Source organism: Pteropus vampyrus, unplaced genomic scaffold (genome assembly GCF_000151845.1).
Source record: "Pteropus vampyrus isolate Shadow unplaced genomic scaffold, Pvam_2.0 Scaffold321, whole genome shotgun sequence".
Taxonomy (NCBI): Eukaryota; Metazoa; Chordata; class Mammalia; order Chiroptera; family Pteropodidae; genus Pteropus; species Pteropus vampyrus.
Window position 1 is genome coordinate 1,240,397 of NW_011889102.1, and position 15,747 is coordinate 1,256,143.

General features: G+C 44.8%; 1 protein-coding gene and 1 pseudogene across 1 annotated transcript in view; both read left to right on the forward strand.

Annotated features, from left to right (window-relative positions):
• NAV2 (neuron navigator 2) overlaps positions 1-15,747 on the forward strand; it is a 388,116-nt gene that overhangs the window by 260,795 nt on the left and 111,574 nt on the right. The window contains exon 12 of the mRNA XM_023521874.1: positions 3,736-3,858. Coding sequence (XP_023377642.1) covers positions 3,736-3,858 — 123 coding nt within the window. The remainder of the gene's footprint in view (positions 1-3,735; positions 3,859-15,747) is intronic.
• On the forward strand, positions 1,752-1,870 carry LOC111730578 (annotated as a pseudogene).

Consider the following 15,747-nt stretch of genomic DNA (forward strand, 5'->3'; position numbering starts at 1 on the left):
GATTCAGATTTATCCTTGCCTTTCCTCTCCTTTCTGCCTAAAGAAAATCAGAATTCCCAGCCGCAGTTGGCAAACCAAGTTAGCATATCCAGTCTCATCTCTCTAGAGCCCTCCCACCTTCACTGCTGGTCATTTTGCGACAAAACCACCTTGCACACTGCTGATGGCAGTGTGGGGCTGCAGCGCGTCTCGGTATTCCATCTCTAGAATGCTCACCAGGCTCTGCTCTCCAGCCTTCGTGGAAAGCCAGGAGTGTGTTGTTGGGGAGCCTCTTCTGCATGCTCGCGTAACGTGCAATTGCCCAGCCGTGTGTCTTGTTTCACCAGCAATAAAAATCCAGCAGGGAAATGACTGCTAAAATTAGTCTGTTTGTCCTTTGACAAGATCTCCCCATTTGAAAATACTTTGTTTATCTATATGGTTGGGAGGACTTTACTGAAATCAAATTAACTGCCATGCTTAATGGTGCAACAGATTGTGTGTTGAAGAGTTTCCACTGAATTGTCTTTGAAAGGACATTTGATCTAGAAAGTCTAGCCTCTGGCAAAGTTACTACATTTTGATGTAGATAGTTTCCCCCCACCTCCTCCGCCCCGCCCCACCCCCCTCCATCCCGTATGTGCTGGCTGTAGGATGTGTGCATGTAACCCACCGCTGGATCCTAGGTCACTACATCTGTTGGATGGGTGAGTGGATGGATGGACAGACAGATGGCTAACTGGCAGATAGCTTAATTTGCCTTCCCATATGTCTTTGATGTCAAGTGTGCTGACATTTAAGAGGAAGGAAAATTCGTAATTGATATCTTTCTCAAAAGTTTTGCTAAGCACCAGTCAATGACGGAATCTTTGGGCTTCATTCATTCAACAAAAACAGTATTAATTAAGCACTTAGCATGTGCTAGGCGCATGGGATGTAGATTTGAACAAAATAAAAATAGTCCATGCCTTCTAGGAGCTGACTGTCTTGTGTGGGAGAGACAAGCCTTGAAAACTACACAAAGAATTATTTAACTATAGCTGTCATCACTATTTTTTTTAATTGGGATATAATTCGTATACCATAAAATTTACCATTTTTTAAAGTACAGAATTCAGTGGTATTTATGCTTAAACAGCAAACATTTATTTCTCACACATCTGGAGTCTGGGAAGTCTAAAATCAAGGTGCCTTGGTGCCTTGAGGGCTCCTTCTTGGCTAGCAGATAGCCACATTTTCTGTTTCCTCACATGAAGGAGAGAGAGAGAGCTCTGGTCACTCTCTCATTTTATAATGACACTAACCCCATTACGGGGCTCCCCACCCTGCATAACCTAATTGAACTCTAATTACTTCCCAAAGGTCACACCTCCAGATACCATCACATTGGGGAATAAGGCTTCAACAGATGAATTTGGGGCGGGGGAGGGGGGGAGATGACACAAACATTTAGGCCATATTATTTTTCTTATGTCTTAAGCGTGAAAAAAATCTTTGCCAGAAGCCTCCCAGCAGACTTGATTTCACTAGCCAAATTTATATCACATAAACCATTTCTAACCTAGTCAGTGGCAAGGGGTGTAGAAATCCTGCAATTGGCTTAAACTAGTTAAGATTCATGGCCCTCTAACCCTCCCAGAGAAGAGCAAATTGAGGATTCTGTTATCCAGAAAGGAGAGTTGACTGGGAAGGCAATTTCCGTGGATTTTAGTTTTAAAAACAGAGCATTTTATGTTTTTAAAATGGTATGATTGGGTGAAAAATGCAGTCCCTTCTACAGCCATGCCACCCAGAACACGCTCGATCTTTTCAGATCTCAGAAGCTAAGCAGGGTCGAGCCTGGCTAGTACTTGGATAGGAGACCACCTAGGAAGACCAGGTGCTGTAGATAAAAAAAAAAAAAAAAAAAAAAAAAATGCAGCCGTTCCGCTGTTATTTTGTTGGTACACCCACCACCAACCATTGGCTTGACTGACTCCAACAGTTTCCACCATGTTGGCATTGTGGTCATTAATGTCATAAAAGGGGGTGAAGGGAGGGGACATCAGAGAGGTTTGACTCAGATGTGGTGTCCTGGAAGCTGCTCCTCAGGAAGGTCGTTTTGACTCATACTAGAAGCTCCTTCTCACTCAAGATGGCTTCTGTGAGAACTTTCTTCTCTGTCCATAACTCGAACTTACTGGTCCTGTGCAACTTCCACAGCATCTTATAATTTCATTTTTTTTCCCTGAGATTATATCCCTAAAACGTCCCAAACTAGAGATGGAAAAAACGCAAGGATCGCGAACCTTCAGGATCCACACCATGTATTCTAAAGCTAAAATTTTAAACGCTGTGAAATATTCCATGAGGTAGTTCAGCTGACTGTTTCAGGAGAATAAGCTACTCATGGGTCCTTCTACTACATGTTGCTTGACTTGAAACGTAAAACACATTTTCAGACACCTTTTGAGTCTGTCTCACAGGGCCCATGTAGGAGTTAAAGGGATTTGACTTTGATTTCTTGCTCTGCCCAAGTTTTACTTTGCTTCTTGTTCTCTGAGGATGGGGGTATTGATACAGCAGTCTCCTTTATGGGGTGTGTGAAAGAGCCAAGGTAGGCGAGGTAAAGCTGCTTTGGACCTGAGCTACCTCCTTCTTTCTGATGGATGAGATCGCAGGAACTGGTCTGGTTTGTGGATAGTCAGTCCCAGGGATCACCACCCGCCACTCGCCCCCGGCCTTACCACCTTCCCTGGACAACACTAGTTTCATCAGAAGATAGCTTTGTAGCATCACCAAGAGATCTGGAAAAGAATAAATTAGCATTAATGTTATTTAGAGTGTCGTGACAACTTGCCTAAGACATCGAGATCAAAGGTAAAATTTACCGTTGTAGATATTTCAACGTGATGATAACCCTAAGAATGTCATTCATGTATATGGTCTAGTACAAATTGCGGAGCACTTTCTTATGCCTTATCTCATGATTCTCATGATTCTCATGCTTGCCTTGTGATGCGGGAAGGCTCTAACAGTCCCATAGTTTAGATGAAAACCCCAGGACCCAGAGAAGTGATAGCAAAGGTGGCTCTTTTATCCTCTACTTTCCTTTCTGCCTCTCTCAAAAGCTCGCCTACTTCTGCCACTGCCCCGTTCTGTACTGTTTCCCCCTATGATTTGCTAATGACTTGTCAATTCCATTCACATTAGTTAGGTGAAACACCTGCTTGTATAATTGCTGACATTAGAAAGAATGTCATAAATACATCTGACAGTTAATTTTATTCACTAGTTCCCTTCTGCTTCATAGATTCCTGTGAGTTTGGGTTAATTAAGCTGAGTTCTGTTTTTGCTAGCAAGCTGGTGATCCTCTGAGTTGAATCAGTGGCAGAGTTAGCCCTGGGCTCTGATCCGTGACACAGCCTCCGGGAAGTTCCTTTCCTTTACAGCGGCACCAACCTTTTTGGCACCAGGGACCGGTGCTCCTGTGAAAATCTAATGTCTGGTCTGAGGTAGAGCTGAGATGGCGATCCTAGCGCTGGGGAGCTGTTGAAAATACAGATGAAGCTTCGCTAGCTCACCCGCCACTCACCTCCTGACGTGTGGCCCTGTTCCTGAGAGGCCACGGACCAGTACCGGTCCTCAGCCCAGGGGCTTGGGGACCCCTGCTTTAGAACACATTATGGCCATGCAGGGATGCTGGATAAGAACCACAAGATGGTCCACAACTTACTTTTGACCATACATTTTCATTGTCCTTTTCTCCTTTTAAAGATACATGACCGATGGCGGACTTGGCCTCTATACCCGGCGCTTGAACCGGCTCCCTGATGGGATGGCTGTGGTGCGGGAGACCCTGCAAAGAAATACCTCTCTGGGCCTTGGAGACGCCGACAGGTAAGCTTCCTCCACTTGGGATTGGCCAGATGTGGAGGTCATTCCAGCATGGCCTAAGAAATGAGTGTGGTGATAAAGAGAGTGGATGGGTGCTGCTTTAACCACGCAGAGATTGGGAGCCCTTGAAGCTGTGTCTGGGGTTAGTAGCCGGCACAGCAGGTAGGAGAGGGCTGCTGATAGGTTCTTAAGCCCTGCTTCTGGGTAGGGCGGTGCTTCTGAGAGCAAGAACATGGGGAGTTCAGGCTCCAGTAGTTTTTGTTGTTGTTTTGACTGCTGTTCCTGCATTTTTGTCAGTTCAGCAGGCCTCAGGGGATCTACTTTACTTCCTCTGTTAGCCAGCTTTCTAGGTATTGCACCTTGAAACAGAGTCCCTGGTGGCACACAGAAGGTCTGTGTGCAGGCGGGAGCTCTCCTGTTAGCTGAGCAGGCTGCACTGTAAGTCTCCCGTCGCCTGGTAATAGGAGGTAAGGCTTAAGGCTGTAGGTTTATACAGCATATGCTGAGGAGTTGAGATTATAGGGTTTGAGCACTCTTCATTGCTGCTGCCATCACAAATGAAAAGAGCTTCAGAAGACACTACAGTCAAGAAAGGAGAATATTTGGAATCTAAGTTTCCAGTCCTTACTCTGACATAAACCAATTCTATGACCATGAGCAAGATCCCTTCCAGCTCTGAGGTGCTATATTTCTGGATTTCAGTACCCTTTAATGATCTGACTGTTGAAGCATTTTTCTGACATACTTGATCTCTTTCCACATATAGGTTGATGAGACATAACATGAAATTTAGATGTGAGTGCTTTGAAATCACTGGACTCTTTGGATGCTAAACCTCACGTGTTAGAAAGCCACATATCTATCTGTAGCACAAGTCCAGCTTTTTGCTATTCTCTTAGCAGGGCATACTTTTTACAAGGAAGCTAGATGGTTTCTGTTATTCTCTGACTTTAGAGAGATAGGGCAGCCTACTAAAGAGGCAGTAGTTACCCCCAGAAATGGAATTTGCTGAAGAAAAATCTTCACATTCTCTCAGGAAAGGCTGGAAAGCTGAGGCTGGTGTAGAGAGCACTGAGTTAGCCATCGGGAACTTGGGAGCTGTCCCAGGCTCTGCCACTGACTTCAATATGTCCTTTCCAGAGCTCCCCACCCCCACCCCCAGTGTCCTGGATGGCAATTTACACCAGGGATGACAAAAGGGTTTCCACTACAGTGCCAGCTCAAGTCAGCTTTGTTCCTGTAATTAATTTTTTTTTAAAGTATTGGTTTGAAAACTTCACAGAAAGGCGAACCACTTGAGAACTGCCCTTTCTAAGGCTACAGCTCTCTATAACTAAAATCTTTAGAGTAAATATTATTGAGGGGAAAATCAGTTGTTGTAACACTCCCACTGGAGATTTCACAATTTGGCAAATTATTTTGCTTGTGTGTATTCTCCCGTAAACATGTAGTTGGTTAGTAAATCTATTAGCATAAAATCCAAGCCTTACAAGGTACATTTCCCCTTAAAGCAAAAGGAGAATCCGTGCTAGGCAGTTTAATTTAATGCTTCACTGCAAGGTTAATGGCTTTATTACAGATCACAGCTGAGCTTGTTTCTGCTTTTGGAGGTGGAAGATTTGGGTGCGGGCTGGAAAGATGGATAGCATTTGTTATGTTGTTCTAGTTTAGTCTATGTGGTGGGACCAAATGAACAACGTCTTCTGCTTCACCTCAAACTGGATTGCTCAAATGTGATCATTTAAGGCTAAATGGGCAATTGACCGACTTTTTTTATGATGAATTGGTTAACGAAATTTAATAAGTTTCAGCTGTGCATTTTAACAGTAAGGCATATATGTGTTTACACTGTGTGTTCATCTCCCACAATTAGATTTCTTTCTGTCGCCACTTATTTGACCACTTTTACCCCATTTACCTTCCCTCTTCCCCTCCCCTCAGGTAACCACTAGTCTACTGTCCATGTCCATGAGTCTCTGTTTGTTGGTCTTGTTCATTTGTTGCTTTTAGGTTTATATCCCACATTTAAGTGATATCATGTGACTTTCAACTTTTTCTGTCTGGCTTATTTCACTTAGTATGATTATTTTAAGGTCCATCCATGTCGTCTCAAATGGCAGTATTTTCTTTCTTCTCATAGCTAAGTAATATTGCATTGTATATATGTACCACAGCTTCTTTATTCAGTCATCTATTATAGGACACTTCAGTTGCTTCCATATCCTGGCCTCTGTGAATAATGCTGCTATGACATTGGTGCCCAAATATCTTTTCGGATGTGGGTTTTCAAGTCTTTGGGATAAATACCCAGTAGAGGGATTGCTGCTTCATTTGGTAGATCAATTCTTAGTTTTTTGAGGAACCTCTATACTGTTTTCCATAGTAGCTGTACCAATTTGCAGTCCCACCAGCAGTGTATGAGAGTTCCTTTTTCTCCGCATCCTCTCCAGCATTTGTTATTACTTGTCCTGTTGATTATAGCTATTCTAACAGGTGTGAGATGGTATCTCATTGTGGTTTTGATTTGCATTTATTTCCCTAATCACTAGCAACCTTGAGAATCTTTTCATACATTTGTTGGCCATTTGTCCTCTAGGTAGAAGTGTCTGTTCATGACTAACTTTTAAAGAAAGAATTCAGATGGCTTTTTTTTAAAAAAGAGGATTTATAATGCTTATAAATTTCCAGTTTTATATAAGTTTTTACCTATAGGCAGTGAGATATTTTTCATTGTCTGGAATATGTTAAATTTCTTTAATTTCCAAAGTTATCATAAACATAATAGTAATGTTTGATCCTCGACTAAGTTGAAATAGTATTAGATTTGTTTCTGTACAATTCTACACGTAAATCTCTCCAAAAAATTCTAGTTGAGTGTTCTCTGAAGGTGGGAGACTTGCATTCGTAGCACAGGAAATAATTTTAAATGGTGGATAGAGAAATATTTCTTTTTAACAGTTACATTTTTAGTTTACTGTTTAAAAAAAACTTATAACTGTCACATCAAACCCATGATTTTATAAATATTGCTTAGGATAAGGATAACGTAAGCTATTTAATGTGAAATACTGAGGAAGACTATCACAGATGGTGTGCAGATGTTTGGTTTTAAGGTAGCATGCAAATGGCTGGCTGCAGGTTAGGTAGTCCAGTTCTTGGAAATATGGTCTTTCAATAATTTAAATTAGACAAGTGAAAAAATGCAGAGAACCCAGCACTATTCCAGAATTCTTCCCTTTTAACCTGAAAAAGGTTGCAGAGCTGGAACATTTCCAGGAAGTTCTTTGTAAAAAGACAGCCCATCCTTAAGGATACACACACAAGCAACAAAGGAAATAGGAAAATTACTGAGAGAGGAAAGCTGATTAGACCTCAGCCAAGAGAAGGCAAGCATATGAAGGGCAGATCACCTCACCGCACGAGTAGGAAAATCATTAACCTCAGTAGTGCCACTCTGGAGAACAGTCCTAAAGGACGCTGACCTACCAGACAGATCTCGGCTGTTTGCAACAGGATGTGGCTAGGGTATCTTCAGGGTTATTAAAAGTAACTGATAGCAATGTGTACCTTCAGAGCCTGGGAGATAGAGACCATGTCAGCTTGTAAGTCTCGTATGTCACCAGCCGGCTTCGGAGAAATAATAGATGACGTTAGTAAATCCAAAATGTCAAGTCTGCCCTTGATCTCCTGTCACTCTTCAGGGTTGCACCCCTGGGCTCCAGTTTTTACCTGATAGTCATCAGTGCCTACTTCCAGCAAACTAGAATCAGCCAGCAGAGAAGGGAGGATCAAAAGGGACAAATGGAGGTGGTTTATTACAAGTCATAGGTCCCAGATAACAGACAAGTGAAGACAACTTTGGTGTGGAGGTCTCTGAATGGGTAGCCTGGGAAGAAGAAGAAATAAAACAGGGAGGCCAAGAGACTAGGCTCACAGACAGTCAAAGGGTTTGTTGAACTCTTGCCAGTACCTATGTGCACTGCTCTCCCCTAAGTACCCACCAAGTTCTTGAACTCCAGCGACTTGAGTGCTTCAAAGCTTAAAGCTCGGCTCTGGGAAAGTTTCCACTCCCTTTCTTTGTACCTCCGAGGCTGTGCTTAGGGCCCTTTCTGTCCTTGCGCTCGAGCTTTAGCATGCAGCGAGCACAGGCAGGTAGATGCTCCGCCCAAAGGCATCTGCGGGTTATGGAAATGTCACTGAAAGCACAAGGAGGACAGAAGTCAGGCTCATTTCGCACATTAGATCGGGAGGACTTTGGAATTACTTAGTAACTTTCTTCTAACCCATTAGCACGCTTACTGAACTCGAATGGCTTTTATTAATTTAGGTAGTAATAAAAATAGTAAAAAGAAAAACTAATGCCATGTGGTAAAACGTCAGTCTGAGACTTGAACAGAATGAAAATTGCCCTCCAACACCATGCCAAGAAACCAAGCAGGAAGGAGAAATCGTTAGTCCTTCTTTTTACAAGGTTTTCTTGCCCTCCAAACTCTGAATGTTTTAGATATTGAGGTTGTTCTTTCAATAGGATTCAGAGTCCCCACACAGACTCTTTACTGTCTGTATTTGGAGCCCTGGCCTTGGTGCTCAGAGCAGTCCCAGTTTCAGCTCGAAATGGGAGTCCCATGGTGTGAGGATGTAACTATGCAACCTGGTATTTGACCAGCCTGCCAAACCTAGCCCTCCTTCCTTGCCCGGACTGTCACAAGACCTCCAAGAGCCCAGGGCACTGCTTGGCTTTGTGATTTCTGTGGAACAAGGTGGCCTTCTGGTATCAAGCACTGCTTTCACAGTAGAGAGAGAAGTTAAATCCAGGCCAGATGTCGCTAGCCAGCAGATGGGACTGGTGGGAGCCCTTAGCAGATGGTAGGTCCCCAACCCAGTTATTTCTTAGGCAGAGCCCCTGCTGGGATATGCAGACTAGAAGCAACACAGGTGGGGATGACTTCTCCCCTTGCCTGCCTTCCAAGCCTGTGGTAGGCGGAACGATGCCCCTCTCCACAGCCTAATCTCCAGAACATGTGGATGTTCTATGATACCTGGCCGTTGGGAATTGAGGGCCATTGTGAGTACATTAAGTAAAGGTAGTGAAAGTGTTTTATAAAGTTTTAGCAAGATAAAATACTCTATTCTCAGTCCTGCGAATCATTCAGGGCTATCTGGGCTATATGCCCTGCAACTCTATTTTCTTTATATTTAATTAATTAACAAATAAGTAAGCCTTCTTCTTTCCATAACAGCTTAGAGTAACTATGTATAATAAAAGAACAATTGTCAATTAAAGGAAAGCATAAAAGTCCAGGGGGAAATGTAAATTAGAATATAACATGTTTAAAAGGGAAGAAATTGAGAATATAGATACATTAACCATAAGGTGCTACATGGCAGCATATGTGAGTGTAATTCAGCATTTAGCTTCTTACCTGCCCAAGTGAAAATTGAACTTTGCCTTGCTTTCCCCGCTCCCTTCCTGATTTCTCCCATACTATTTTGTCTTCACTTTTCCTCGCTTGTGTCAGTCAGTTGATCTCCCTTTCTTTCCCTTCCTTCCCACCTCTCTCTCACTCCCAGCCCTTCCCCTCTCTTCCTCTCTCATTCTCTTTCCCTCTCCTTCTGATTGCCTTAAAGCTGCCTGTTCTGCCCACTCATGCCCTTGAACATTTTCTTAATCCTGCATTCAAGGGTTGTAATCATTTTCTTTGGACAAGAAAATGCTTCTAGCACAGTACCCGACATCAGTGATCTTCATTCTGTTTGCTTCCCATCCCTTTCCCCTTTCTTCTCCTGCTGGTGTATAGCAAAGGGAAACAAAGTAGGCGAGAGAAACAAAGTAGGTGAGAGTAAACGTCACTTTTCATGTTAAAGCTCATAAAAGGAGCCTTAGAGGCAAATCTCTATTTCCGTGATAACAGGGTAATAATTACTGCATTGGCCTTTCCCAAGGGCCTCTTTTCTGCTGGAACCACTGGCTTCCTTTTTAAGTTAGAGCTGCTTCCTGTGGAATGGGTGGGCAGGGGCCACCTGTGCTGAACAGAGGGGTGGTGCTGACAGGAAGCAAACCATCTGCACCTTAAGCCTCAAAGGAATTCTCCCAGGGGGTTGTAAAGAGAAGAGAAAGAATAGTCTGTAGAGTATCATTTCTTGTACATGCAGTGTTTTCACTTAAAAAATAAAAGGCAGTATAGTGGTCCCATGAGAATCTTCTACTCCTTAATGTTGCCCAACTTCATAACTGTTCCAGGTTAGGCTCTAGTAGAAGCACAGCTGAATGTGTGTTTTTGTCAGGGGGCAAGGCGCATGATCACGCCCTTAAAGTCCATTTTCAAAAGTGGTGCCTTTTCAGTCATTGTTTCAAGGTTGTTTATAGACTTGATAGTTGTTCAAAGTATAGACAAGAAGACATCTAGCAATATGAAAGCAATAACGAGAGGTCAAAGAGAAAAGTCTTAATGGGAAACTTTGTGTGTGTGTGTGCTTATCCCCCAGCAGCAAAGCACAACCCCCCAACCCCAAGTCAGAATCTGACTACACCTGTGCTGTGCAATAGACAATAACGTGTTTTAATCCAGGTACCTGGGCAAGTCTTTACATCAGTCAGGATAGGACAGGTTGTGCTGTGTAACAAACAGCCCCCCCCCCCGCAAAACCCACCCTATCTGGCCATTGCAGGTCAGTGGGAAGCTATATTGTACATCATTTTCACTCTATGACCCAGGGTGCCAGAGGGACTACTGTTTAATGCATTGACAGTCCACATGGCAAAGAGAGTGTGGCGAGCCACATACTGTCTCTTAAAGCTTCTGCCAGAAATGGTCCATGTCACTTCCACTCACTTGTCACTGGCCAAAGGAAGTCACATGGCTTAAATTCAAAGATGAAGAGAAGTACAATTCTACCATCTGCCTGTGAGAGCAGAAAATATATAAATTGCATTAGTGACTGACATTGTTTTATTACATACAATTGACAGCCTTAGCGTAATACCACCACCCCCATTATTTAGCCAACTATGTGTCATGCAATTTATCACATATTTACTATATACCTCTCAGATGTCAGGCGCTGTGCCACCCACTCTGACTGATGGCCTCTAGTAGCTCCTCCAAATGGGAGTGAGTGAGTAGATGGATGAGGAACATGATGACTGAATTTTAACCAATGCCGTGGGTAGTTGTATTTCAACAAAGCATTGGACTGTGTTTTGATATGTGACAGCTTATAGAAAAATGCTGGTATTTACTGAGCACCTACTATTCACAGGCCCTGGGGATCCAAAGATAGTAGGACATAATCTCTGCTCTCAAGAAGCTGACAATCAAATAGAAGGAGAGAAGCCTAAATAAGCCATTAAAGCCATTGAGGTGCCAAGTGCCGTAGAGACTTTAACTGGATGCCATGGGGCCGGAAGGACCAGGAGTATCCCTGGAGACTGTCACTCTACATTAAGAACTTATCATAATAAAATGCAGGAGATTTGTTTTCCTGTTGGTGATGACTTGAACAATGCTTTAGAAACATTACCCAGGTGTCCAAACAGGCCTGCTTATCTCCTCATCCGTTTGGGATTTTCTTTTTGTTTCCTTTAATATCCGTTGTCACTTTCGAAGAGCAGCCTAGCCCCGATTTCTGTTACTGAAATGTAAGAGCTTATTGAAACAAGCTCCGTGTATAAGGTGGCCCTTCCACTGGCCTGTGTAGAAGTAGCCCTGTTTACAGTGTAACCTTTAAATTGATCATGCCGGACAGCTATGCCAGCCCGGAGTTTCTATTCAAGGTTACCTTGCCTGTAAGTGTATTTTTCCAAGGCTGCCTCTCCCAAGCCAGTTCAAAGAGAAGCTTACAGTGCAAGGCTGGGTGAAAGAGACCTTCAGAATCATCAGTTGCTGCCTTCTCCCTTCCCAATAGGAAATTGAGGCCCAAGGAGATTATTAGTGGCCCAGTGCCCACTTGCTGTCCTCCAGGGAACAAGGTCACTGCAGTGTGAGTGTGGAAAGCATGAACTCTAAAGTAATTCTGAAGTAAGCACACATTACCTCTTTGATGATGATTGTGAAATGCAACCCATGCAATAAGGGAAGAAATATACTGAGAACCAAGAGACCGTGTCCTCGATCAGGCTCTGCCGCTGTCGAACATCCTGGGCAGTTTGCCCCCCGCCACTCCCGTGTTTCTTCATCTGTGTGGTCAGACTGGCTGATCCTAAAGTCCCCGAGCTCCTGCGAGTCTTCTTGTTTGTCACCTGAGAGTAGAGTTAACAGAATGGCTGTCGAGTGTCACTCATCCATGCAGGGCAGGGACCCCATGAATTTTTTATCTCTAGTAGTCATGGTGACAGGTGTCGTGGTGTGATGGTTCTGTTAGGAGTGAGGTTTTCACCCAAGGCCTCCGGTGTGTGCCGACCCAGCAGGCTGAGGGGCTCCTCTTCTGCACGTGGCAGACCTCTTCCAGAGGGGAGACAACCTTGAGGCGCCCATCCTCACTGGACCTCAGAGCTAAGCCTTCCCTACACCCAGATGCACTTAGAGAGTGAGAAAGGAAAGTATCTATTGTTGCTGGTGGCAGGTACCACAAATGCCCAGGGTTGAGGGACCAGAATGAAATATTTCAAAGGGGGAGTTCGGGGCAGACAAAGCTGTGGATGAGAGTGGCGGAGTCATGGACCTTCTGATACTTCAGAGGAAGTCTGCTATCATACATTGCGGTGGATTTTACTCTTGTCTTGGAGCCTCCCCCACATTATGAGTTGAAGCTCATCGAAGTGTAGTCTTATTTTCATTGATATAAAATTCCAAGTGACTGATAAGCAGTGAATTCTCTTTATTTGGGTGGGTGTTTGACTCAGGATTTAATTAGACTTGGGTGTGCATCGGTCCCTAAATCAGCACTGCTGTTCAGAGGCAGGCGGTCAGCCTTGGGAACAGGCAGTGTTGAGCGGGTGGAGGGACTTCCCTTCACTGTGCTTTTTCATGCAGTTGGCAGGCTTTGCAGAGTGGAGGGCAGAACAGCACTTTCAGTTTCGCCTATAAGGGAACAAACTCTGAAAGGCGACGTTCTTTCCCCAAAGTCACAGTATTAAAAGGGGCGAAGTTAGGATTTGAACTCACATCTCTCTGGACACAAAAACCAGAAGTTGAACCTCACTCGGAGCTACGAGTCGTTGGTGAGCATCTCCTTAGTGCCTTGCACCAACGGAGGCACTTGCGAGGTGACAGCACCTGAACTGCTGACCTTTAAGACAATTCGTTTTCCAGGTTTCATTTTCTCCCATTGGAGGCTCAGTGAAAGGAAAGCCGAGAGGGCAGCTCAGGCTCTGGCCAGGCTCTGGTGCTGTTGCTGAGGGACCTCTGTCCCTTCCTTAGGAGAATATGAAGGATGCTTGAAGCTCCGGGTGTCATATTTTTCCCTTAAGAACATTTAACTACTCCAGTGCCAGAACCTCCAGCAAAGTCTTCAGAGTTGCCTTTGTCATATCGATCACACCTGGTGGCCTTTCGGGTCCACCTTCAGCAGTCTTCTCCCCAGAGTGGCCTCTGCTGTAGCCCCCTGTGGCTTTTCTGTGTCTCAGTGCTACAGGAGAAGAGGCCGGCTTTGTCTGCTCCAGCCACAGCCCCTTTGTTTCCCCTCGTCCGCGGCGCACTTTGATTTATCTCCTTCATTAATCTGTGGTGCTCAGCACTGTAAAATTGCCTGAAATGAGATCTGAAGTGAGACTCTGACATTTTGAGGGATGTTGCAAGATTGTGTGGAGGAGATTAAATGGGGAGTGAGGGAAATGAGATGGTTTCATGGCTCAAGGATTTCTATCACCGTCTCTCCCTGTAGTTTACCCTGAGATTTGAACAGAGGGACTCACAACCCTGCAGTTTCCCCAGTGACAAAATGGATTTAAAAAACATCCTCCCTGGCTGCTGCTTTGGGCTGTCTGGACATGGATTGTGGGAAACTCATGAGTATGCAGTGATCGGAAGAGATGTGCAGCAGAACCACAGGGCGTTTGAGTTGGGGTAGGAGTCTGTCCAGTCGCCTTTTACAGGGTGCCCAGGTGAGCTCTAGGAGGCGAGTGCAAGAGCCACTTTGGATGCCCTCCAGTCAGCCGGAAGCTGGCCTCGCAGCCTGAGTACTATGTGGGTAGATCTCCAGGTACCCTCTGCTTTGTGCTATACAGTTCCTGTGGGGACAAGAGATCCATGTTTCAGTTGTCAGTGTGGGAGCAATTCATGAGAGCTCTGGGTACAGCAGAGATGTGGACCCTGCACACCTCCCTAGGACTCCTGGTAGTTTGTGGTCTGGGGTCCTAGGCTCTTCTCTGAGTCTCGTTATCAGCAACAACTCTCATTTACCTAGCACCTCCTGTGTTCCACGTATTCTCCTAGATGCTTTGCATATTCACTTTAACCTCCCAGAGAACCCAGAAAGACAAGAATCCCTGATCAGTGAGTAAGTGACTTGCTGGGGACACACAGACAATGAGTGCAGAGCTCTAGTTTCAACCCAGGTCTGTCTGACTCCAAAGCCAATTTCTTTCCAGGATACCGTGCTGCCTGTCTTTTAAAAGGGAGGGTGACCCAGTGATGATTAGTCCACGGATCTAGCCCTCTCTTGGAATAATCAGGAATAACCTCCTGGTTTCCCTTCCCTGAGTAACCACTAACTCATGCTCCAGGACTGGCTTCAGTCCTGTTTCCCTGGCAAACCTCCTGCCCTACCCCCTCCACCCCTAACTCCAGACAGGGTCCTATAGGGACCTCTCATCCATCCAGGGTCTCCTTGTTACCTGTGCTTTGCTCTCTCATAGCACTTAACACGCCTTTGCAATTGTCTGCTCCTAGGTGTGGTCTCCCTGGCTAAACTAAGAGGGAGGAACCAGAACAATGTCTTACTCTCCTCAGCATTCCCCGGCTTGCATGGGGCCTGACGTACACAGTGGTAGATGTTCGCTATTTATTTACTTACTTATTTAGTCAGTCAGTCCATCAGTATTATCCTAAGAATGATTAATAAGACTTACTGAACATTTAGGCTTCCTCTCCATTTCCATCCAGTCCATTGGCAAGTCTTGGGCATAATCCGTTCATACGATCTCTCCAATCTCTCTGCTTCTGCTGTCCCACCTGCCGTCACATGGGTCCAGGCTGCCATCGTCTCTCCTTGAGCTCCCGCGGTGGCCTCCTGACTGCTCTGTCTCCTCTGTGGCCTTCATTCTCTACCCAACAGCCATTGTGATCTTCTTAACCCACACCTGAGATCCCCTCGGCCCCCAGACTAAAGCTTCACCTCAGTGGATTTCTACTGTGCATGGCATAAAACTGAGATGCCTTAGCATGGCCTCCAAGGTAGGCCATCTCATCCCAATCCCCTGCCCATCTCATCCCACTTTCCCCTCCCCTGCTCATGCTTTCCTTCAGTCCCTTGAATTTGTCAAACCCGTGTTCCTTCGGAACCTTTGCAGATACTATTCCCTGTGCCCAGAATGTGCTTCCCACCCTACCCCTTTCTCTTTACAAGGCTGACTCATTCTGGTCCTTCAGGTCTCACCTCAAACATCACCCACCTTCAGAGATGCCCACCCTGACCACTCCAACAAAGTTCTCACCCGTTAGTATCTTTCACAGCAATTTTTCTCGTATTCCATGTCCCTTATTTGCGTTTCCGTTCATTTTAATATAGTTTTCGTCATGTCTCCCCACTAGAATACAAGTATCGGTAAAATAAAAATAAAAAAAATACTAGGTCATTTCTGTTTGCAGGTGACTCTCCTTCCTAGCACAGTGCCTGGCTCAGGGGGTCTTCATACTATGAAGTATGAAGTATGGGTGAATGACTGGCTCTGTGAAGCAGGAACCAACCAACCAGAACAGAGCACTGACCAATCAGAATGGGGCATCGGTGGCC